General features: G+C 37.4%; 2 protein-coding genes across 3 annotated transcripts in view; both read right to left on the minus strand.

The window, feature by feature from the left end:
* Positions 1–447: 447 nt before the first annotated feature.
* LOC132107851 (breast cancer type 2 susceptibility protein homolog) lies at positions 448–13416 on the minus strand. The gene is made up of 28 exons (XM_059514153.1): positions 13242–13416; positions 12962–13054; positions 12537–12755; positions 12386–12458; positions 12254–12297; positions 12095–12147; positions 11253–11364; positions 10934–10986; positions 10721–10802; positions 9906–10595; positions 7560–9811; positions 6067–7486; positions 5871–5972; positions 5694–5763; positions 5236–5603; positions 4878–5068; positions 4564–4751; positions 4270–4440; positions 3843–4197; positions 3605–3760; positions 3351–3498; positions 3144–3253; positions 2805–3006; positions 2545–2711; positions 2311–2449; positions 1974–2227; positions 1744–1869; positions 448–1106 (listed from the first exon to the last, which is right to left on the minus strand). Exons 2-28 carry the CDS (start codon positions 12993–12995, stop codon positions 765–767), a joined length of 8121 nt encoding a protein of 2706 aa, XP_059370136.1. The 5' UTR covers positions 12996–13054; positions 13242–13416; the 3' UTR covers positions 448–764.
* A 1191-nt stretch (positions 13417–14607) lies between these two features.
* LOC132107852 (protein furry homolog) overlaps positions 14608–24870 on the minus strand; it is a 50060-nt gene continuing 39797 nt past the window's right edge. The window contains exons 47-60 of one of the 2 annotated variants that reach the window (XM_059514154.1): positions 23500–23670; positions 23164–23238; positions 22926–23096; positions 20830–21033; positions 20480–20608; positions 19245–19423; positions 18873–19113; positions 18410–18559; positions 18169–18267; positions 18000–18083; positions 16435–16452; positions 16061–16171; positions 15733–15938; positions 14608–15297 (exon numbers count right to left, since the gene is read on the minus strand). In XM_059514154.1, coding sequence (XP_059370137.1) covers positions 15039–15297; positions 15733–15938; positions 16061–16171; positions 16435–16452; positions 18000–18083; positions 18169–18267; positions 18410–18559; positions 18873–19113; positions 19245–19423; positions 20480–20608; positions 20830–21033; positions 22926–23096; positions 23164–23238; positions 23500–23670 — 2097 coding nt within the window. In that variant the 3' untranslated portion in view covers positions 14608–15038. The remainder of the gene's footprint in view (positions 15298–15732; positions 15939–16060; positions 16172–16434; positions 16453–17999; positions 18084–18168; positions 18268–18409; positions 18560–18872; positions 19114–19244; positions 19424–20479; positions 20609–20829; positions 21034–22925; positions 23097–23163; positions 23239–23499; positions 23671–24870) is intronic. The other variant, XM_059514155.1, reaches the window with a different exon arrangement.

Genomic DNA, 24870 nt, shown 5'->3' on the forward strand with positions numbered 1-24870 from the left:
AAATCCTTAAAGCTGATCTGAAGAGCAAGCAGCCGCATTCTATATTTTCTCTAGGGTAAATGCCTGGAAAAGTAATATTCTGATCACAGATTATTAAATATGACAATGTTCTGTTTGGAAGAGAAGAAATCCCTTTGTCTTTGCGGTCTTTTTAATAAGCTTGACAGTGAGTTTGCCAGAAAGATCAAGAGAAGTATGTCAGAAGTGTTTGTAATGCCCAATGCTTTCTTTGCTGCCAATATTTGGTGGTTATTAAGCAATATAGTCAAATTACTTGTTCCATTCTCATTTCTTCAGATTTAATATGAAAATGGCATATAGGATTTCACAATCTTCCTACAGTTGAACTGTTTGCTTAAAGTCAAAGGCAAGTGTTAAGGCGCCACCTGCTGTTCATTAATATAAACATTTCAAAAACAGATTGTGATGTCAACCCTGCACAAAATTACTTTCCATCTTTTAATAAAAATTAAAATATATAAACATTTTTACATATACTTTTTACATATACTTTACAGTTTTTTCCCCTGAACATTGTTTACTTCCGTCCTTCAGTAGTACAATCACGTATAACAAGGAAGAAGCTTAAAAACGATTACAGTAGTTTTAAAAAGGTGCATCGCTTTCATGTTATTTCCCATCAGAGAACCACAGTAAACCAGGCAACTAGAACGCAAAGACCTTAATGCCTCGAATGCTGGAATTCATTCTTGTGTTTTAACTCACATTAATGTTTCACCAGGAGAGAGTCTCATTTTTTCCCATCAGCCTTCCAGTAACCCCTGGGTGTCTATCATCGCCAGCTCTTCATCATGCACCCACTTCTCCTCTCCCGGTGGGGGACAAGAGGCTCGAGGTGACTCGTTCTGTGGAGGTTTGGGAGTCACAGATCTCCGTGGGGGATTAAAGGTCCTGTTAACGTAAGGAGAAGCTGTAGATTTCAGAGGAGTGAGGGGTGGAGGGGACGGGATACGTGACAGGTAATCTGAACAGCGTCTTCTTTTCAAACTTTTGGAATCTTTTCCCTCGCTGTTAGCAGATGCAGGAGCGCTCCTATTCAGTGGAGTGAAAGGCGAGAAAACACTGCTTTTCTGCTGTGGGGTTACCTGGGAATTTCAACACAAGGAACGATATACATTGGTGTTGTTTCTAGTGAACATACATAAATATGAAATAAAAATGAACAGATCAACAAAGTCAATTAAGGTCTTATTTGAAACCAGTTGTGCTGCTTAATATTTCTGTGGATATTTCTATGATAAAAAAAGAAATTCAAATATTTTGACAAATAAATTTCAAAAGAACAGCATTTATTTGAAATATAAATCTTTTGTAACATTATTAACTGATTAGTACCGGTAAGGTTCATTCATGATGAATAAAAGTGTTCATTTTATTTTTATTTTTTTATCTGATTGGATTACGGATTCATTGTGTATATTTGCATGTAACTGAATAAATGTTAACAATCAATAATCACTATTATTATTATTATTATAAAAAATTATGTTTTAACAATAAAAGATACAATTTATTAAGATTTTAGGGTTATGTGGACATCTGTATACAATTAGTAACAGACACAGTAAGAGTTACAGCTACATTTTTTTTCTGAAGATGTAGGTGCTTTCATGTGTATAGAACAAACAGTTGGAGTTAATGATTACAGTGACGCATGCTGTAACAAACACCACTAATAAAACTAAGAATCTTTCACCACATAAAAAGAAAACTCATACTAACTCTGCCATTGATTTTTGGATTAGACTGCACACAAGGAGTTCTTGGAGACCGAAAAGAACCCAAGACACCTGAAGGAACCACATCTGAGACTTTCCCCTCCGCAATGCTGAAAAAACACTCACAAGTCTGTGTAAATAATGAACATAAGTCTAATAAGGAACAACAAAAGACATGAGCAATCACTTTTTGATAGTTCTTAAAAACAAAAGTTTAAAAGCCGATTCATTAACCTGAACAAAAGTCTTCAGACAGATCATAGCTTCTTGCAGATGGGATTCTTTGGGGTTTAAGGAGAATACTGCTTGTTCTCCTGCATAGAGGCTTGGCACAGGCCCAGAGAGCGGTCTCATCTGAAGATTACTAAGAGCGACCAGTGCTCGCAGCTTTACCAGCTCTTCTAGAGCTAACTGCTCCAGACTACTGTAGGTTCTCACAGAAACCAGGTCAAAGTTCTCATCCACAAGATGCAGTAATGGGGGATGGCCTGAGAAGACATGCAAACAGTCACAATATGTTTGACGATATAAAGGATTGAGGAAACTGAGTGGTAGACTTAATGAAATGTACCTTGTTTGCCCTCTATGGAGACAATACATCCCACAATGTCCACTTCCCCACAAGGTGAGCTGAACTGAAGGTTTTGAAGTTCTCTGAAGCGTGCGCATTCTCGAGCACGGAAATGCTGATGCAACCATTCTGGAGACACCTGGATCAATCACATTTTATGTAAGACAATTTCATATGCGTTTAATGGAAACAGGGATGTAATCAATCTGTGAAGTTGCTAAAGATTAAGTTTACCTCAACGTCCTGGAAGAATGTTTTCTTGGTGGCAGTGAGTTGAATGTGAGCAATGCCTGAGCGTTTCTTCCCCTCTGATGTGGCGAGGTGATAAGCCCTATATCTGTGGCCCTCTCTTAGCAAGCCATACAAGTCTTGCGATGGGCGCCATATATTCAGGGTGTAAACTAGGAAATTAAATAGTACCCAGGCAAAACTGGTTAAATTGGCTCCTTCAACACATAAACAAATAGTAAAGATGATATCCACACTTGGCTCACCACAGTTGCTCTGCAGGTCATTGGCATCAGTAATACTGAGCTTCCAGACAGGAGTGACATCTCGATTAGGACACCCACCCTCAGCAGTCTGGGCTTCCATTACAACCTTCTGCACACGCTCCTGAAGTTCTGCCTGCCTCTTTTCCTCCAAACAGCATCTGTACTTATGCACTGCATCCATTTGTCTCGCACTTAGATGGGCCTGTGCGAGAAGTATATCAAGAAAAAATAAATAAATTAATAAAAGGTTATATTTACAGTGCTGATTAATTGACTACTACTTTCTTTTTGTTTACTACAAGTTGGTGAAAATAAGCAAAAAATGCAATTAAAATGTACCTCAACAGCAAGATCCCGCTCAACTGCCTCATACAACTCTTCCCCATCCTGCAGAGCATCAATCTCATATCGACTAAATGTCCTCCTTCGTTCTCGAGTTTTCTTTTTACCTTATATGTGGAGGAAAAATAATCACCAATCCTTGTGATCCTTATATGCTTGCATACAAACATCTAAAAAATTTAATGTAAATGAAAAAAAACCTACCTTCCATTTCTTTTTCAAATTGGGTCTGTATTTTGGAAATAAGAAGATCCATGGATTTTTGCTTGGTGTTGCTGTGTTTTCTGGCCTCTCGATCTTCTGCACGATCATTGCGAAATATAAAGACACCATTGGGCTTCTTCTCCATCCACTGTTTGATAATAAACCCAGTCAATTGTTTGGTACAAAAGCAAAATTATACACTCAGCTTTTACACATCAAATCATCTAATTCATAGCAGTTGAAGTAGAGCAGACCTGAGTGGGGTAAGTTCTCAACACCACAATGTTCACACAGCTCACAACACCTCCAGCAGTGAACAGTGATGATAGTGGGAGGCTAATAGGCCGAGGGTCACGGTGGTACCCCAATTTAGTGTCCCATCGAGCTCGTCTTGTGCTGTTGGCTGAAATCTGAAATTCAAAAATGACAAAACAAATCAAGCCTGGCCGGATTTAGCAGTCATGGATCATCTTAGTTGAACTCTAACTTCACCTTTAGCATCAGAGATTCAGGAGCTTCCAGTGGAGGACATGCTTCTTGGGAACCAACCAACTCGGCTCCACTGCTCACAATCTTATCACCGATTCGGAGACGGCCCTTGTTTAGCATGGCAGTGAGTGGAGGGTCTAACAAGCCTTTGATGGGGTACCAGCCATCTGTGAGCCAGACCACACAGGACTCCATCTTTGCATTAGGAGTTTTGTCATCTTTCACTGGCTTTTCGGGATTTTGACAAGTCTGAGCCACACCACATACACAGAGCACTAATGTCTTAGCTGGAGTGTCATCCCTCTCCATGATCCTCCTGAGTGCAGATCTCTTACTATGGTCCACCTCCACATCATATCTATGTGCACATACCAAATAGTTAAGAAAAATCTTGAGTGGAAAAAGTATGAGCTTTAGTAAGATTAAATACCTGAATTTTAGCTGCAGAAGTACTTGCTCTGGAGTCAAACACAGGCTACCCATCAAATCTGGAAAAGTTCTTTCCATGGAGGCCCGTTTCCATACAATCCATCGGTAATGGTTGAATACCCAGGCTTCACTGATCAATTTGGGATCAACACCAGGGGTGTCACACAATGCTCTGCCAAAAAAAGGTGCATTAACTAAACTAATTCCATGTTCTGCAAGATTTTAGCATGCAGATGTACTTGTAGATCTACATCCTATTAATATAAACAGTGTTAAATATACACCATATGTTTACCTATAAAATTCCTCTTTTCCCACAGTACCCTTATTATCTGGAACCAACCAGCCTCCATCTGCCAGCTGGAGACCACCAAACTCCATGAAAAGCTCACGTTTGAAGAAGTCATTACAGTCAAATCTGAATGATTCAGCATTCTCACTTGTTATTTGTAAGATATTGCGATGTACACCATGCTGATACAGCTGAGATGGGGGGGGGGGGAGAAAAAAAAAATAGTTTCTGAAATCTACCTCCTCCAAAGTATAGTATTGCAGTGACTTAAAACAGTGGACTAATCAGGCATCACAAAAAAAGTTATCAAAATGTACCTCCTCCTGTGTGTATTGACCAGGACATTTGCGTCCCACAGCATCTCTCAGACCTGTCCTGGGGGCATCAGAAGTCTTAGCAAGGTAAAGGCTGCCAGGTAGAGGACGAATAGACTGTTTTTTCTTCTTTCTGAGTCTCATGTCTTGCATACCCCTGGCTAGGTTCAAGGTCTCTCTGTATGCCTCTGTGTCTATTAACATCCCAAGAAAAATAAATAGGATTCATTGCCGTATTCACATAATCATTCATTTTCATCTCTCTGTCTTTTGTAAGCATGACTTTACAAATTGGCACAATCCCAATATCATGAGACAATTTCTATTTAAAATACAAAATTAGAAAATAGTAAACGGCTACCTTTCTCTTCAGCATCCATGACTTTCAGAGGTATTCTTTCCACTGAAATGGTTGGTTTAGGTTTAGAACCCTCATGTAGACTCTTCGTATCACAGTATTGTGCAACACTATCACTATGTGATGCAGAAGTCATATTTTGGTCTATTTGATTTCTAAGCTCAGTTGTTTCTTTGTTTTTCTTCTTGAAAGGTGGTATAAAACCAGTGGACACTTTAGAGACATCTTGACAGTTTGATGTCACAGTCTTCATACCCTTTTGAAAAGGGGGCACGAACACCCCTTCTGTATGGTCAGAGTCATGTCTGTTTTGGACAGATACAGTTGAACATGGTCGCTCGAGGTTATTTGACTTTTGGTCCACAGGATGCCTGCATATTTAAAAGAACTTGTAAGAATTAAAGATGTCTTCCGATATTAAATGGTAAAGAGTTAACAATTAAAACAGTAAAACAACGTACCAATCTGGACCAGTGACATTCGGCTTGAGGTGGACATTATAACTGAAGACACGCCTGTCTCTTAGAGTTCCTACAACAGGGATTAAATGTAAAAGATACAAAGGTTAAGATAGCACCTCACAATAAATTAAAATACAACAGTATTTTTTTTCATTATTTATAAATAAAAGATCTAACCGTTTGGACAGGTTTTCAGTGGAGTGAGACCTGAGGTCTTTGCATCTAATGTTTGGTCAAACTCTGAGAGAAGTTGTCTTTTCAAAGGAGGCTGACCTGAATCTAAACAGAACAAAGTGTTACATACAATGAGCTTAAAATTGTTTATTCATTCATACAAGGTGACTCAAAACATGATACATTCTGTAGGCTGTACCTGCTAGATTTCTGGAATCAAATGGACGCTTTCTTCTGTTCTGGGCAAAAGATCCCTGTGTCTGTACATTATTAACAGGTGGACTTTTTTTGTCCTCTGTCATTGCCAAACTGGACGATTCATTCAGGTCATCATCTGCCAGTAAAGCTTTAGTGCAAGCCATTGCTTCCTGCTCAAAGTACTTCTGCTGGGTATCTGTGCAACTGTTAAAATTCAAAGAGTGCAAGTCTAGTTGTGCAGGTTCATTCGGAGTTGCTTTAGATAGCAAAGGATGTAGAGTGGTTTCGATTTGTCTGTCTTTATGTTGAGGACGGCATTTTGAGGAATCACCCTGTAGCAGCTGGCTATCAGTAATAGTAACTTGAGCATCACAATCTCTGAATAATTTAGAAGCTTCCTCAAGGGCAACTTTTGATACACACACACCTTTACCACTCGCAGTGCTGAAACCATCGTTTTTCTTGTTTATTTGTTCAAACTTTAGGTTTCCATCTACTATGTCCTCACTGCTTTCAGAACACTTAGTTTGAGGTAAGACTTCCTTAGATGATAGATTTTCCTCTTCACAATCTTTAAAAAGACTCTCGGCCCTTTGTAGTGCAGTAATAGACACTGCCACTTTCTTCCCTCCTGCTGTAGAGAATCCTATGTTGTTTCCTGAAGAATTTTCAGGTCCATGACACAAGGAAGTGTCATCATAACCTGTAAATGTCGCTCTAACCTCACTCAGTGCCTTTTCAGAGATATTGACTTTGCCACTGGCAGTGCTTAAACCTTTACAGCCTTGATGCTGAAGACTCCCAGAATCAAACCTATCCTCTTCACAATCTTTAAAAAGACTCTTTGCCCTTTGCAAGGCAGTAGCAGAGAAAGTCACCTTCTTTCCACCAGCTGTAGAGAATCCAGTGTTTTTTCCTGTAGAATTCCCAGTCTCATGCTCATGGCTGAAGGAGATATCACTGCAGCCTGCAAATGCCTCATGTACCTTAGTCAGTGGCTTTTTTGAGAGATCACCTAAACATTGGTGCTGAAGATCTTTAGATGACAAACTCTCCTCTTCACAATCTCTAAAGAGATTCTTTGCCTTTTGAAGCCCAGCAGCAGAGATAGCCACCATTTTCCCTCCTGCTGTAGGGAATCCTTTGCGTTTTCTTATAGAGCTAGTCTCCATTTGGATATCAAGCACCTGCTTTGTCTTCGGAGATCCATCAGCACATAAGAAACCATCAACAGACCCCGACAACAGATCCTTAGCTCTCTGTAGTGCTCCAGCTGAGACGGACACTTTCCTACCACTAGCAGTACTGAAAGCACAGTTGCCATTAGGAGGAAGCAACTCAGAAGGATGCTTAGAAAATTCACTTTGAAGGTCTTTCTCCTCACATACTACTTCCTGAGGGGGTTGCTGGACTGAAGAGGGCTGAAACGAGAGGTCATCAGTCAGGTCAAAGTCTGAAAATATAATGCTTTTACAATTTTAAAAATAGACTTACTTGTTTGAGTTCAACATCCATCTCCATTTTTGCAGATTCCAAGTCAATATTTTCATCACAGTCTTTAAATATGGCCTTTGCCTTCTTCAGGGCACCTGCCGAAATGGACACTCCTTTCCCACTGGCAGTCTGAAAGCCATAGCCTTCCTTTGACTTAGGCGATAGAGTTTCTGAGGAAAAAATCTTTGCAAGAACTTCTTTAGGATCACTGCTAGATTTCTGTTCTCGAAAGACCTTCACACTATTGAAGGAAGGATTATCAACACCATCAGAAAATTCAGTTACTAAGTGTGGCTGACTTATTTTCATAGAGGTATTACTCAAAGAAACTGCTTTTGTTTCCTTAAGGCTAGTTGTTGACATAGAGGTATCATGTTTTCCAGAAGCATTGAAAACGAGTTTGTGAGTTTGTGACTCCTCTAAGCTGTCAACATCATTAAGAACTCTTCTTGCTTGCAAAAGAGCCTTTTCAGACACTTTCAGCTTTGCTCCACTAGCTGTACTAAATCCAAAATGACTATTGGAGTCAACACAAACAACATCTGTTTTTTCACCTAAACAATTCTGCTCTGGTCCTTCATTTCCTCCCAACTGCATATTTATCTCTTTACAAGCTCTACTGACATCTCCGCAGCTGACATTTCCATCTTGTTTAGTCTTAACATAGGTTTTATTTTTTGTGTTCATACTGTTAGAAGTATTAACTGAAGGCTCTGTTTCAGCATGCTCTGGCTTTACTACTCCAACATCCACCTCGACTTCCCTATTAAATATGGCTTTCTGATCGTCAACTTCAAAAAAGTGCCTTGCGTGGTTTAAACTCTTTTCTGAGATGCTTATAGCGGTCCCTTTAACAGTTTTAAAACCAAAACAATTGACTGGAGTATTATCACTAGAATAAGACAGTACACTCTTCATATTAACTAAAGAACGGTCTTCAGCAACTGACAAAGTCACTATGGCATTTTGTGTTTTCTTTGACATGACACAAGGTAATTTGGCAGCATCTTCAATTTGAGTGCGATTAGAACCATTTACTGAAAAAGTGTCTGTCTTGATGGGATGCTTTCCTTTCACAACATCACAGCTAAAACTATCATCAAAGTCAATTCCGCTGAGTATATCGGGATCCCACTCTTTCTCTGTTGTGTGGTTTTCTGAGCCAGGATTTGTCGGTTTGAACTGGGTAAATTCATGTTGACTATTTGCTTCCTCCAAAAGACTGCACAATTCTGTAACATCAGCCTTTTGAGATGCTGTCAAAGTGCCATTCTCCTCATCCCCACCACGGCTGGAGTTCACTGCGGTGGATTTGTGTGTGCTGCTAACGTCGAACACAGTCTGTCTTTCAGCACTTCTTTTGAAATCCAAATTTGGATGACTGCACTTTGATGAGTCTGAACCTCTCCCCAATTTCTCTTTCAAAAGAGTCTCTGTTTGAAAGCCAACATTTGAAACTGTAATATTCCTCTTTGAACCGGTTTTATAATCAGATTCATTTGACTGCAATGAAGAGCAGCTTGAAATATTAATTTTAAAACTCTTTGGACTGTCACTCTTTAGAGCATCACTAACACACACTCTGGATGCATGGTGAGAGAAGATGGTCTGTCCTGTGGGCGATCTATTTGCATTAGTGCTTCCTGAATCTGATTTGCACAATGTTTCTATCGTCTGATAATGTTTTGGAGCAGTTCCATTTAACGTGTTGATCAACACATCCCCTGCAGCTTCATCTAATGATGCTTTGGCCTTCATTATAGCCTCATCCTGTATGGAAATGGCCTTGTTGTTTGCCATTTTAAAAGAAGGAAAAAACTCTTTGATGTCTGCGCACAAGGCTGTCGTACCATCAAAATCAGAAAAGGTGGTGGGGCAACCACTGTCGTGACTGATTTCAAAAGTTGTAAGCATGACTGTTGACTTGTTTGGAGAGGCCATAGATATGTCTGCTAAATTAGAAATGCCATTGTGACTACCAACTTCGTTCTTCTGCTCATGTTCTGCTTTATGTTGCACTTGGCCATTTTGGTCACACTGTACAGTCACATCAAGCAGTGCTCCTGGCATTATTTCTTGTGTGAAATCCTCTGCAAATGCCTTGGAAAGCTGTGTCATATCCAGTCCAAGATCATGGATTTCTGCAGATAACCTTTTGACATCTTGTGGCTGTGTATGATAATCGACTGCATTTTCACTGGCGACTGTGAATTCATTAAGGTTACTAGATATCTCCTCAACTGTGGGATTTTCTGTAAAAATGCAGAGCAAACATGTTGTTCAAAATACACACACAATAAATAAATAAATAAATGTAATATAAATGTAATACATTGAACACCTTACCTTTGAGCATTTGATCCAAGCATACTGATTGAGTATCTTTGTGTTCAATTGCTGTATTTGACAGATCTGAACTTGGCACTTGATACACAAACTTTCTGGGCTTTGTAGAAAGCATGAAAGCAGGCGATTTGTCTAACAAAAACTTCTGACGCTGAGCTCCTTCTGGATAAGACTTGAGTCTAACACTCTGTGAAAAAGTTTGGCTACTTCCTGCAATGCAGTTGAAAAAAGTATCACCATTAGTTTCACTGGATGCTACAGTGTTGTGATTGCTTATCAAAGACGAGTCCGGACATTCTCCATTAAGAATGGATTCTGATAAACTCAGTGGGGTCCACTGAATGAGATCTTTATTTTTGCTTGGGCTTTTTGTTTCTACATCATCCATTAATTTCTCTTCGGGTTCTGAAGTTAGAACAACTGACTTGACATCCTTTGAAGAATCATTTACTCTCCTTCTGATCCTCTCTTTGGTTTTGATTCTTCGCAGAGTTGAAGTGCTGTTGCCGAAGAATATTGACAACACATCTTCAGCACCATCAAGAACATTCTGCACTGTGCTGCGGACATCCCCATCCTCTATAGCGCAGGGAACCTTCTGCTTCCACAGACCACTTGTGTCAAGAGAAGTATTAGGAGAGCAAACAAGCTTTTCTCCCAGGTCATCAGCCTGAATAGGCTCACTTTTGGCTATTAATGAAGAGAATAAAATCAGAATAATCAGAATTATCTTGGAGTTAATGATGTGTGTATACATTTCAAATTAACCATTTTGATTATTTTATGTATAGTTTCAAATATATGGTGTCACTCACCTTCTGGTTTTAGTGTTGTATCACTCAATGTTGCATTGCTTGCAGAGCCTTTCGAAAGAGACGGGAAGAGTTTCCGCACAAACTGGTGTGTATAAAAGTAAGAACAAGCATCACCATTAATTACATGTTGGTAAAAACAGGCTCTGAGCATTTTAGGCACCATAATCCCAAATTCTTGAAATTATATATAAATAAATTTAGATTTGCACTTACAATTGCTTCCTTGTCTGTGAGGCCACTTGATGGAGCGTGTTCCTCTGTTTTGGCTAGAGAGAAATAAAAAGAACTCTTGCTGAATAGCTCATTTCTGATCCGGAGACCAGGGAAATTGCAACACATGCAATTCAATGGATTCAAGATACAACGGATTAATAACATTTTTTTTTAATGACTTTAACACTCTGACTTGTATTCAACATTTATATTCTTCATTGTTTTTTTTGTTGTTGTTTTGCAAATATCACATTTCATTTTAAATTCTACCCTACAAAATTCATCTAAAGAGACAAGACTTTTATTTTTGTATACATACGCAATATCACAGTGGGAGTCAAAGAGGATGGTGTGTTAAAGGAACTGGTCCAGGATAGGTCAGGGTTGATTTGTGCCCCAAGACTCTCAGATATCTGTTTTGCTGAACGTGCCTGTAACAGAACAAACTCAGCATTATGATTAATGTCTAGAACACCATCTGAAGTTAATGAGAAAAAGTGTTTAAAACCAACTTTACTTTTGGAATGTGACAAGATCCTGAAATAGGTTGGTTGAAAAAGTAAAAAAAAAATAAGAGGGCTTTATTGCTTTAAGACTGACATTAGCCAAAATAAAAATGTTTTAACATATTTGCTAAGAAGACAATGTACTAGTTTGGACAAACATGCATGCCATGAATTAATCATGCAAAAAACTGTCAAACACATCCACGTTTACACAAAAAACAATGGAAAAGCAGCACAACTGAATTAAAAAGAACTACTACTGGATCATGGTGACAGGCTGAAAGCTTGTTTTTACAGAATATTTAAAGTTCTAATAGTCTGCTGGGGTTATACTTTCAGTCGTTTTGAATTTTAATTACCTTAACTTTTGAAATTTTTTAAAAAGCATTTTCCTTGTATAATTTCTGAACACATATGTATAAGACACGTTTGTACAATATGTGGTTGTAGTTCATGCATCTTTTCTGCAATGATATTTAACAAGTGATTTGTTTAACATTTACATCATGTTGACAACTTCATGTGTGCTGCACTTGGAATAGAATTTTCTTTATCTAGATCGTTATTAAAGAAAAAGTTACTTGAATCATGTTGTAGTTAAATTTTCCTGTTGACTAGCCAAAATCATTAAAAAAAAAAAAAACTGTTGACTTACCAAAGACCTTTTTGGTGTGTCCAGAAGGCCCGTGGTGTCACATATGGAAGTTGCTTAAAAAAAAAAAAAAAAAAAAAGTAAAAAAGTATAGTTTTTAATATTAAAATAGAATTAAAATAAAATTGTCTGAAAATGAAAGATAATCTAAAACTGTCTCACCAAAGCAATCTCTAGGTTTTTCAGAGGATCTATCAAATCTTTGACTACAAATGACAGGAGAGAAACATTAATTAAACTTAACTTTAATATTTCACATGAAGTTCTTATTCTCCTAATCATAAACATAATCACCTGTCTTTGGCTGAACCAAACAAACAAGGGCTTGATTCTGTCCAGGGAAAAGCTGACGAGTCTCCATTAGCCACTGGGTGGAAGAAAAACAATTATACAGGACTATGTCCTTTAAACATACTGCATTCATAACACAACAACTGTGCTATACCTTCATAAGGAGACTCTTCGTTAGGAATGGAAGCAGGGGACTGAAAGCCTAGTTGCTTGAATATTTTGGGTGTAGAAAACAGCTGACTAGTCAGGGCTGATGTCTCTGGTACTTTGACAGTCTCTTCCTCCTCAACTCTTGAACTGTCAGGACGTCCTTCATCTCTGGAAGCCTTTGCAGTCAACTCCTCAAACCAGTCAGGATTAAGAGGTCCAAGCTCTTAATTCACAATAAATCATAAAGATTAGTTTCCAAAAAATGTGAAATATGGTAACACTAATACACACACACACACACACACACACACACACACACACACATACACATACATAGACATAGACATATATATATATATATATATATATATATATATATATATATATATATAGCGTTATATAACAATTCATATTATTGGAAGTCTCTACCTTTGTCAATTTGATGAAAGAAATAGTCAAACATGCTGCCATGAGTGTGGTGGGGTTAAATCTGAACCAAGCACAATGTTGTCGTCATTGGACCTACAGGTAAACAAACAAAAACATTAAAATGTAATTCGATGTATCTTGTATCTCTGAGAAGAGTGTATCTGGCTTATATAACGTTCTTATCACGTAAAAGTTTGTCATCGAGATTTAAATAACTGTAATTAAGTAAGTAACGTTAGCCTAACTGTTCCGTGTCATGCATATCAGTTTACTCAGTTACCGTAAATGGACGTGTTGGCACAGATGAAAGCTTTTTGTAACTTCTAAGTCTTCGAAGTTAATCGAAATGTCGTCTTCATCTCCGATTCAAGATGTTTTATTCCATGAAGTGTTCTGAGAGGATCTGTTTCTTCTACGCGCGTGGATAACGCTGGTTTAACACATCCCGCCAATAAGCGAAGTGTCGTCAACGCAAGGGCAGTTGTCTCGACCAATCAAAATGCGAGCGTTAGTTCAGGGGGCGGACTTACGTGCACCATTTCAAAACAGGAAATAGTTTATGAGGGAGAGAGACAGAGATCATTTCTTTGCATATATTCTATTATGTTCTTAAACGTTTCAACTTTTTGAATTACTTTAATAATAATAATAAAAAAATAAATTTTTAGATGGAGTGTGCATAGTTTTACATATATTACAAATAAAACATAAACATGTTTTTTAAAAACAGTCATCATATGACACAGAAATATACATATTTAAGGATTGTGCCATTGCCAAAAAAATTGCACAACCAGTACAAATAGTGAATAAAATTTGTGACATTGAGTGTCTTTATTAATTCCGTTGTGGAGCACCAGAGGGCGCACTATCAAAAAAACAAAAAACAAAATAAAACAACCCTACATAATGCATTGCTTGATTTCAGTTATGATCCTCACATTTAAGGTTACCTTTAGGAAAAGGTTATATTAGTTTTATAATTTAGTTCAACAATAAAAATAACAAATACAAACAAACATGTTCATCCTAAAATCATGGACAATTACAGATCTAAGAACAGACACATAAGTATCAAAATAAAAACACCCACAGCCTTTTTAAAATATTATTTATTGATCTATTTATTGCATGCACACTTTTATACAGCAGACAGCTAAATGAAAACATAAAAATACAATCATACAAGTATGGCCTACACTCCAACTACTATTTACAAATGTATCTTTCATTTAAAATAAATTCTTATTCCATAAATATCTCTATTTCTTCTTATGGTACATACCTTTGAAAGCTTGGCCATCTCAATAGACAGAATAGACATAATTCCATCCTATAAAACTATACCATTTTATGATGATCAAAACATGATGATCTTTCTTTTAAGAATATAAATAAACCTTCTAGAAGCAACTAAAACTAAACAGTAGAAAGACATTAGTAAAATCAAATACCCTCATACATAAATAAGTGCTGGATGACCTTTTATGCATCCAGGTCTTTCTGACAGTAGCACTGAATTGTGTTAGAGTCGTTCTGTCTGTACGGATAAAAGCCGAGGCAGGGGTGCACACGGTGAAATGTCTGATCTTGTTAAACATAAAAAAGCCACATTAACAATGGCTTTCAGCTTTTATTTGAAATAAAAAAAGCAAGAATAGAACATTTATGAGTCATCAAGTAGCGGAGAGCACTGAAGTTTCAAAACATTCTCTCTAAGATGAAAAGTTTCACTTAGTGTGAGGGATTGCACATTTTCCCGTAACGTATAATGGTAGATGTGAGCTGGAGGAGCCATTCGTACAGCTTTGGTATAACTTTGAAGCCTGCAGCAGTAGAGGCCCCATTTCAGAGCCGGGGGCAGCCCCTTACATACATAGTAGTACAAAAAAGCCTGGGATTTGACTTCTTTTTGTGTCCGCTGATGCATTTCTCTGAGCTATATTAGCTGTACATCCTTGAAGCTCTTAAGGTGCACAGAGGCAGGACAGTAATGAGTGCACTAGGGGACAGCAGCAACTTCAGACAGGAGTGGTGGATAGAAGGCCAGTTCCCGCCTGATCTCTTAAAGTTGGACTCAAAGGCTGATGCCGGTCACGCTGGAGTCAGGAAGGAAGGCAGTGATGGCCCGGTAGCCCTGTGCCCGTCGAATCATGTCTCGGATCTCGCAGTTGAGCTCAGTAAGTCGGTTGCCTATCTCAGACAGGTCTTGTTTAGAACCGACCAGGGCAAAGGTTCCCGTCTGACCCAGAGTTTGGTGCCGGAAATAGATGTTGAGTAGAGTTTGGATCTCATTCTCAAAGCTGCTGCCGAAGATGTCACTTGGCCACATTTTCCTGAAACAAAGTGAAAATACAAAGCACTGCATATTACTCCAAATGCATTCATTTTCTGTTCCTGAATAGGTTATCAATAAATTAAAAATGTAAAGGAATAGTCCACCCAAAAAAACTCTCCCTCATGTCATTCTAAACATCTATGGATTTCTTTCTTCTGTGGAACACAAAAGATGATATTTTGCAAGAATGTTAGTAACCAAACAGTTTAGTTTCCCATTGTATTTTTCATCCATACAATAGAAGTCAATTGGACCCAAAATGGTTTGTTACTGTAGCTATCATTCTTCAAAATATCTTTTTTTAATGTCCCACAGAAAGATACGAATGCAGTTTTTGAGTAAATGATGACAGTTAAAATTGTGGGTGTACTATCACTTTAGGTTCCAATATAAAACACTAAGTAGTAGTCTTTTCTCCAGGTGGGAAGTTTACCTGCATTCCTGTATGTAACGGATGGCTCTGGCGAACTCGTTGGTTTTGAGGCTTTCTAGAATGGCCTGCACAGCAGCCTCAGAGGAGCTGTAGGGGGATTCAGTGGTAGGATCTCTCTGCTCAGCTGCTGTCTCATCGTCCATTGATGCTGCTGCTGCCCGCAGGTTACTCCTCAACTCACTCAACTCCCTGGACATGTTCTGAAGCTAAAAGTGAGAACATTTAAACACAAACGGGGGCTCTGTCCTAAATAAGTATGATTTGCCAGCTAGACCTGTAACAAATGTCTTAATCAAACTCAGATGATGAGACACTGATGTCAACATACCTCTGGTACAGAGTTTATAGCATGAACTTGGCCAATCAGTTTACAGTAAGACTGAAAAAGCAGCAGCAGTTGAAAGTGGAGTTTGTAGAGTCTTTGACAAAGCTCCAGTTGCTGCGAACAAACATGCATAAAATGAACACCAAAATTGTCTTCTTTCAATTTTTTCAGCAAATAAGAAAGAAGTTATTACACAACAGTTACAGCATAGGAAACCAAACAAATCTTTAACAAGGATACAAGTGTGTTAGCAAAACAGTGTTTTTAGTGTAAAAAATGTGAGGCATGTGAAACAATTTGGCAATGTTCTGATAATATGGGCATTTGGAACAAGCGAAAAAGAAAACATGAGGTTAAAAAGATTTTATAAAACTTACTGCAAGAGATTCCATTTGCTATAAAGCAGGCATTGCAAGACAAAAGGTGAGAAGTGAAGAAGGAAGAGAAGTTTTGAATATAGTGTGAAATCATGCAGCACAGTGGCACATGCAATATAAAGCATGAGCAATGACTCTGTCATGCATGAGCAGAAAAAGTGAATAGACAATCACTGAAAGAAAAAGGGTTACAACTACCCCCTCTTTATTTTTATTTTTGCACAGGGACTGTGCTGGGTAAATATATATATATATATATATATATATATATATATATATATATATATATGCCTTTTTTATTGCTTTAACTGGTTATGACTTGAACGATTGAAAGTATGAATATTTTAGGTTAAATTTTAGAGAAATAAACTTTTTCAACTTCTTCAAAGCCCAGTATAAAAAGACCCTTTTATCAAACATAAGACTAGGGGGCGCTGTTGTGAATCAACACAGCGCAGGCTTAAAGGGATAGTTCACCAAAAAAATAAAAATGTCATATTTTAACTCACCCTCAAGCCATCTTAGGTATATGACTTTTCCCCTTCAGATGAATACAATGGGCTCTTCCAGGCTTTATAATGTTAGTGAATAGAGGTTGAGATTTTGTAGCAAAAGTTGGTGAATAAAGGCCTTCGGAGTGGAATGCATTTGTCTAAGAATAATACCCATATTGAAAACTTTACAAACTGTAATCTCTAGCTTCTTCTAACTGTCCTACGCACATTCACAAGAGAGTGACGTTCCAGCGGATAATGTAGGACGTACAGTAGGTGTAGCGTAAGCTCCAGTCTCCACTTGGCTTTAATCGAAATCCTCCTATATCTTTCTTTACAAATCTTCATTTTGTGCTTCCGCATTCATCCCTCTCACTTACACCATGCCTACATCCTACCTCATTCGCTGGAACACCACTCTCTCGTGAACGGGAGTATGACAGTTAGTTAGTTTCTTACACAAATGCCTCAGAAGGCCTTTATTAAACCCCCCAGAGCCATGTGGAGCACTTTCTATGATGGATTTATGCACTTTTATGCTTCAAATTCTAGATCACTATCCACTGACATTATAAAGTTTGGAAGACCCAGGACATTTTTTTTTTTAATATAACTCCTACTGTATTCATAAAAAAGAAAAAGAAAGTCAAATGAGGGCAAGTAAATCATGTGAACTATGCCTTTAAAGTTAAAGAGCAGACAGATAGAAAAGAGATGTCACTCACAGAGCTATCACAGAACAATCGAAATGCAGAAAATATAAGAAGTACATTGACATAGACATTACAGTGGCATCAATCACTAGACAATGCTGCCATACTAAAATATTGACACAGAAGTACTATTTTTTTCTTTTTTCACAAGGGAATAAAGAATGACAGAAACATATGCACTATTTGTGGTAACCTGCCACACTGTAGTTTTAGGTTTGCATCAAGTGTTAGACAGCAGAACTGTTAGTTAAAGCTCCAGTTTGATCATGTACTTCAATTATAATGACATTCCTTTATAAATAGCCTTTATTCCTTGGTTTTCTCTGGAATGGCTGACTATCCAGCTGAGGTTTCATACCTTTTCCTCTGTTTCAGCGGGCTGATGGGTGATCACTCCATCTCCAGTGCATTTGGGGAAACTGGCCTTGCAGTTGCGTAGCCACTGGAAGAGTCACAGGCATAACAGTAAGTTGAACAGAAAAAGCTTTGGGGTCAGTAAGAAATGAATTATGCTTTATTGTACATACTGATTTGACTGCCTCCTTTTTGTTGTTGTAGGTCTCTAGATACTCCTGCAACTCTAACACACTAAACTTCATCTTTTCCAAGAGCCCATTAAACACAATCTGAAACACATATTTAAGAGAAAATATACTGCACACAATACACATTGAACGAGAAATTGAATATAACACTAAGGCTGGTTATTTACTAATTTGTATACTGGATATAGCATTGACATAATTTATATTCAAACTTGAAACTCACAGTGTCTGCATCGACAAACAACGTGGGGCATTCGGAGCAGGATGTCAGCATCTGGGATGACTTTACAAACTTTGCTCCGATTCCATGAAGGCCATCACCAAGATAACCAGCAGCGTCACAAGTCAGGGTGCAGAACTTACTCTGTATACGCTGGAGGTCAGAAACAATACATCCTCTTTAATTTGTCCCAGACCAGCATGTTGTCAGTACCAATAGAATATAATCAAAGACATTTCTTCTAAAACTTTGGCACTACTGAGTTGTCAGCTTTGTGTGATGAACCAAAGAAAATCCAAGTTAATGAATAAAATCGACATCATCTGACATCAACAATACAGCTTGCAACACTTAGGATTTTAGAAAAGTGTCAGTTGATTAATTCACTTAATGATCTTTGTTGAAGCTGCTTGACCTAAATCAATATAATGAGGACCAGTGATAACCTACTGTATCTCTGAGTTACCTGAAAGAGTGAGGAGAAGACTTGGAAGGTGTAAACCGCACAGGAACCATCCGTGTCTGCCACCAACTGGTTGAGATGATTGCGCCAAGCCTCCTCGGCATCATCGCACACAGTCGGCTGGAAGGCGGCCAGGATGGCGGAGAAAAAGGGAGAAGGCGGAGGGGAGGAAGGGGACTCTAGCAACAGCTCTTCCTTTTCCTCTTCTGCCTGCACCACAGAGCTCTGCGGGTCTCCAAACCCACTGGAGGAAGTGAGGGATAGAATTATGTGGTGAGGGAAAAAAAGTTCAAACATCAGCTATGAGAAACTTGAGATAAGTCTGACTTTTTTCAGACAGACTAATGTATGTTGAGAGTCTGAAGCTCACGGTACCTGGGTACACAGCTTGTCTCGTTGTCAGTAAAGAAGTTGTTTTTCTTCTGGGGTGTGTCTGCTGTTAGGATGTCAGAACAACTAAAGGCAGGCGGCGACTCGCAAATGCAGAGTGAGATATCGTTCTCATTAACAATGGCTTCTTCTTCTTCTTCTTCTTCTTCAGCTGAATCCTCAGTCTAGTTTTGGATAGGATTCACAAGAAGCAATAAGTATTTATGGCAACGAAAACATCTTTTGTGAAAATATTATATTAAGAAAAGATCTAATTGTGTGGCTGAATTTCCCATTCTCAGATGATAAAGATAGTATTAGTGATAGACTGATTAATCGTTAATTCAACGAAAATAAAGTTATCTTCTTTGGCTAAAATACAGAAGTTATTTCTCCAAATGTAGGCTCCATAATTTACCAACTGCAAAACGTTTTTGTTGTCGAATATTCTTAAAAATGTATTTAACATTTTTATTAAAACACTGATTTAATTATTACATTTATTTGAATAAGGGTGGCTAAGAAAAAAAAAATAAAAAAAAATAAAATGGTCAACCAACTGTGTATTATTAAAAAAAATTATAATTCATGTATTATTTTAAAATATATTAATATAAATAAACATTTAAATAAGAAAACACAAAACAATGCATTTATTTATAAATAAATATTCACTAACATTTCAAAATTAAAACTCTTCATGTTGAGAATCGTTTCTCTTTTTAGTGCTTTTAAAGAAAAAAAATTCAAAAATTTCTAATTCTGATATATTAGGAGACCATTAAAAATTGGAGGACCAATATCTGATTGGTCTGGTCTCATGTTTATGGCCACAGGTAATGGGTACACTTTATTTGCACCCCTAGCATTTAGCATGTGAGTGATGTTATAGCCTTGCCACCCAGACAGAAGCCAAACACATTGCCCTTGTGGCTCATCTGAGAGTCTGGTAGGCCTCAAAGATGAAAAGCGGTTATCAGAGAAATGGTTTTTGATGGTTTTGACTTTTTATGCCCCTCTGCACATTAATCTAATGCCCCCATCCTAAATAAGCATGTAATAGGAAAACAGTATCAGCAAACTACTCACTAAAATCTACCCATGCTAAAAGCAGAGCCAGACAGATAAAGCAAGCACAGAAAGAGATTTCATTTTCAACCGTGTTAATGGAAAAACTCCAGAACAGTGCAGTAGGAATGTGTCTGCCCCCAAAAATCTGCCATTTTGAAGCTCTTATTCACCCGATGGTTCGAGATCTCAAAGCTGGGCGTTGTGGTGGAAAGAGGAATTTGGTCAGCTTGAGTGCTGTCAAAGGAGACGGGAGGGGAGTCCATGGGGTTAAGTTCCTCAGTAGAAGACAGGCTGACGTTCTGAAAAGAGCAATTTAACAGAGTTTAATTAGACATACAGTTTTTATAGATTTCTATAAAACAGGATAGTAAAAAAATACTTTTATCAGAGGTTTTCTGCCTCTTATCATAATCCAATTAAATCCTAATAGATAAAATACAATATTTCCCAATGAATATCCTGTTTTATACATCCCATTGAGTCAAAAGTGTACAAAAAATGAACAAAAATGCAACATTACTAGTTGTGAGGCTGAGAGGATCTGGCTGGCTGTGAGGGACTCTTCCTCAGAAGACTCATCAGAATCATCATGGACGATTGGACACAGACTTGGTGAGCTTCCTGAGAGCTGGCTGTCCTCCTCCATTGGTTGGACTTCAGCCTGGTCCAGACTGTCAATGGAGCGCCTCCGCGCACCCCAATTGAAGCTGTCAACTGTCTCACCCTGTCAGAGAAATAAAGAGTCCTTCAAAACACACACATTCATAGGCTACAGCATGCTGTATGTGTGAAGGTGCTAAGTCTGTATCTCTCCATGTATAAAGGTTGAAAAGAAACCACAATAAAGGAACACATTTCTAAACATTCTCGTTCTTGTAGAGTAAATAATAAAGTGCCTGAAGGCTCAAGTTATCAGTGCAGCCACATGCCTTGACATCAGAGTCGAGAGACAACATCCACATTCCTTCACACATCCAGTTCTGCAGTTTAGAAAATGCTTTCCTTTGGCAGCTCGCTTAAACACTGAACTCAAAAAGTCGCTATTACTCCTCTACTTTAAATATTTTCTTTCATAATCATACTTGACCAAAACGAAAATGGTAAAGAAGCAAAAAGTCTTTGCTACTGTTACATTTGGAATGAAAATTTGATGACTCATCAAATTTATCCACAAGGGAGAATTTTTTTAAAAGGCTGAATCTGCCCTTTTCTCTGTGGCATGGAAGCTTCAGCAAATTTGGGGAATGACCTCAATGAACTGACTCTAATTATTTCATAGGAGTGCAATCTAGAGATGGCCAAGCTATTAAAATACAAACATATTGAAATATAATAAAACCCACATAAGGAGTGACTAAACATTTACAGATGCTACCCACCAATTACGTAATTTTTATATTTTCTAAAACACACTACAGTTCAAAAGTTTGGGGTCAGTACGATTTTAGAAAGAAGTCTCTTAAGCCCTGTTCACTCCAAGAACAATAACTATAAAGATAACAATATTAGCGTCCACACCAGCAAACGATATCACGAACGTGCGTCTGCCGCTTTAAATTCTCGAGCTCGTTACAGCAAGATGGATTCTGATTGGCTGTCAATGTTTGTATCGTTCATCAGCTGGAAAAAAACATTCTGAAAATGATTCCAACGATATCGTTTCTCTGTGCCTTTATCTTTATAGTTGTAGTGTGGATTTTTAGAACTATATCTTATTCGTTATCTTTATAGTTATCGTGCAAGGTGTGAATGGGCCTTTATGCTAACCGAAGCTGCATTGCTTTGACCAAAAATACAGTAGAAATTTTTATATTGTTAAATATTAATCAAAATCAAAATTAATTTATTTCTTGTGATTGCTGTGGCAAAGCTGAATTTTCCTGTCACACGATCCTTTAGAAATCATTCAATAAATATTGGTGATCAATAAATATTTCTTATTATTGTCATTGTTGAAAACAGTCAAGCTGCTTAATATTCTTGCGGAAAATGATACTTTTTACTCAAAACAACATCATTTATTTGATATTAATATCTGTTATAACTTTTTAAATGCCTTTACTGTCTCTTTCAAACTGTTAAAAAATCTTATAGACCCCAGATAAAAAAAATACAAAAGATAAATAAAAAAAAAATACATAAATAATAATTTAAGTTAGAATTTCATCTGTCCAATCTAAATTAAATTAATCTGTTTTGATGTGCCATTTTATTTTGAAGTTGCTTAAAAAAAGATGATTCCAGGGAGAGTTATAGACATGCATTTCAATGCACAGCCTGTGAAAAACACAAAATCATCTTGCTCAACACTGGTGGATTCCTGTGCTTACCTGCATCTCCTTGATGGCACAGACATAAACAAGGAGAGGAGAACGTATTACAAAGAGTTAAAAAAAAGTTAAAGTAGTATTGCGCAAACAGTGCAACAGTTTATTTCTGACTGATACTTTGTAAAAGTTTTGCAAAAGTTTAATGCTCAGCACTGCTTTGCCCAAAGGTCCACTTTACTGAACAAAACAAAACTTTGTCAAAACAAAGATTGCCCAAGTTATTTGAAATTCAAAAGATTTCACAAGAGGAAACTGATCATTTTGGTTTTTTTAAATATCTGCTCACCTCTCCATCTTCCAGTTCCACATCCAGGAAGTCAAAGTCTCTGAATACACGGGACTGCTGTTCTGAAGTGGTGTCATCCATGTTTTCTGTGTCCCGTGTGCCGTCCTCAGAGGACACCAGACTGGGCTGGTGCTCAATCAGGTCCAGTTCCCCACAGGATGAGAAAATAACCTGTAGGAAGTGCTTAAGAATGATTCCTGTCATATGTTCAAATATTTCAAATATATAAGTGACTTACAGATGGGTTTTTGGTGAGTCCAACTTCTTGGCCACACAAAGTTAATACATTCACCAGCTTCTCACGAGTTCTTTTCTAAATTGGGAGAGAAATAAAAAAAATAAATAAATAAATAAATAAACATACATATTTTTTAAAAAATTAAGTGTATATAAAACAACATTCTAAAAAATAAATTAAATATAAAATAAAAAGACAAAAAAATTATTTAATGTAATTGATAAAATTACATTTAAATAAAATAATAAATTAAAACAATATAGGAGATACAGAAATGCATATTTAAATTCTTTCGCAAATGTCAGAGCTTCAAAGAGTGTATTTGTGAGTGCTTACTTGTGAAGACTGTGGTCGTTTCCAGCTGACAGGCACCAGCACGTGGTTGTTTTGGTAGGAGCCCGAGGATGTAGAGGAGGTACTGCGTGTCACAGTAACCCCTCCTCCGTCCTTCCCATCTTGTCTTGGAGAAACGTGAAGCTCGTCATATCGCCTGCCAATCACCGGTGTCTAAAACACACACAATGTCACACACCATTAAGCCCAGGGATTTCACATCTGCTCTTTTCTTTTCATGTCATGAGCTTGTGGCCCTCGGCCCAAAAGTCTTCGTTCTGGCGGATTCCCTTCGCTAACGTCAAGTTGCCTTAGATCCTGACCAACAATTCAGAACCTGCTGGAAAAACTGTCTGTCTATTCTCAATGCTCCTTCTCCTCTGTGTTTCCTAGCAGAGCTTTGAAAAACAGAACTTCAATAAAGTGAGCCAAACAAAAGCTTGGGGGAATGTCAGGATTTCCCTTATTGAGCTCACCTGCCCTTAATTCCTGTGAAATCCTTTCTGCTGGGATGGAATGGGGCATGTTTTGAGTTCCTTGTCAGTTTTGAGTTTTTTTCCTACTTTTTTTCTTGCCCACTTGCTAGAGGCTAAATACATCCCAGAGGTATTTGACAGAGGGAAGAGGAGTCTGCTTTGAGACTCTAGGAGGGCTGTCCAGCTCTCGCCGCTCTGGATGCAAAGCCCCACAGCCGGATTGACATCATTTCCTGGAATTCATGCACTACACAAATAGCTTCCTGTTTGGTTCCCACACTTTAATAAGGCCGGGTTGTTCATATTTCCAATAAGTTTTAATCAGAAAACCTAACCTTCAGAGTTTGTTACAAATGTTACTGTACAATAATAGCAAAAATAAAAAACTAACACATAGGACAAAAAAAAATAAAAAATGCATGACTACACCTTGAAAAAAGTAGACAATCCTATCGAGGATCAATCCTATCACTTTTGCACACTATGCACCATCTCAGCTTCACTAACTTAATGTACACCATCACTTAAAAAAACTATTTTCTCTATTTCACAACAATAATTTTTAAATGAGAAAATATTTTTTAAATGAGAAAAATTATCTAATAATAAAAATAATATTTAGTGTTTTATTCAGTTTTTTTTCTGTGTTGTGCATTTAAAAGTACTACATAAATGAATAATATAATATAATATAATATAATATAATATAATATAATATAATATAATATAATATAATATAATATAATATAATATAATATAATATAATATAATATAATATAATATAATATAATATAATATAATATAGATTTTAAATCGGCTCATAAAAGACAGCAAATGGAAGTATGGAAATTACATAGTGAGCAAAAAAAAGTTTTAAAGCATTTTAACATTTGACTTA

The sequence above is a fragment of the Carassius carassius genome, chromosome 28, assembly GCF_963082965.1.
Source record: "Carassius carassius chromosome 28, fCarCar2.1, whole genome shotgun sequence".
Lineage (NCBI taxonomy): Eukaryota > Metazoa > Chordata > Actinopteri > Cypriniformes > Cyprinidae > Carassius > Carassius carassius.

Excerpts from the sequence above, each read along its gene's own strand:
- LOC132107851 (XM_059514153.1), bottom strand. The coding sequence starts at position 12,995 with ATGTTTGACTATTTCTTTCATCAAATTGACAAAG. Across the intron at positions 12,298-12,385 it reads TTTGGTTCAGCCAAAGACAG|TCAAAGATTTGATAGATCCT; the intron begins GTGATTATGTTT and ends TGTCATTTGTAG. Across the intron at positions 9,812-9,905 it reads CTTGGATCAAATGCTCAAAG|AAAATCCCACAGTTGAGGAG; the intron begins GTAAGGTGTTCA and ends GCATTTTTACAG.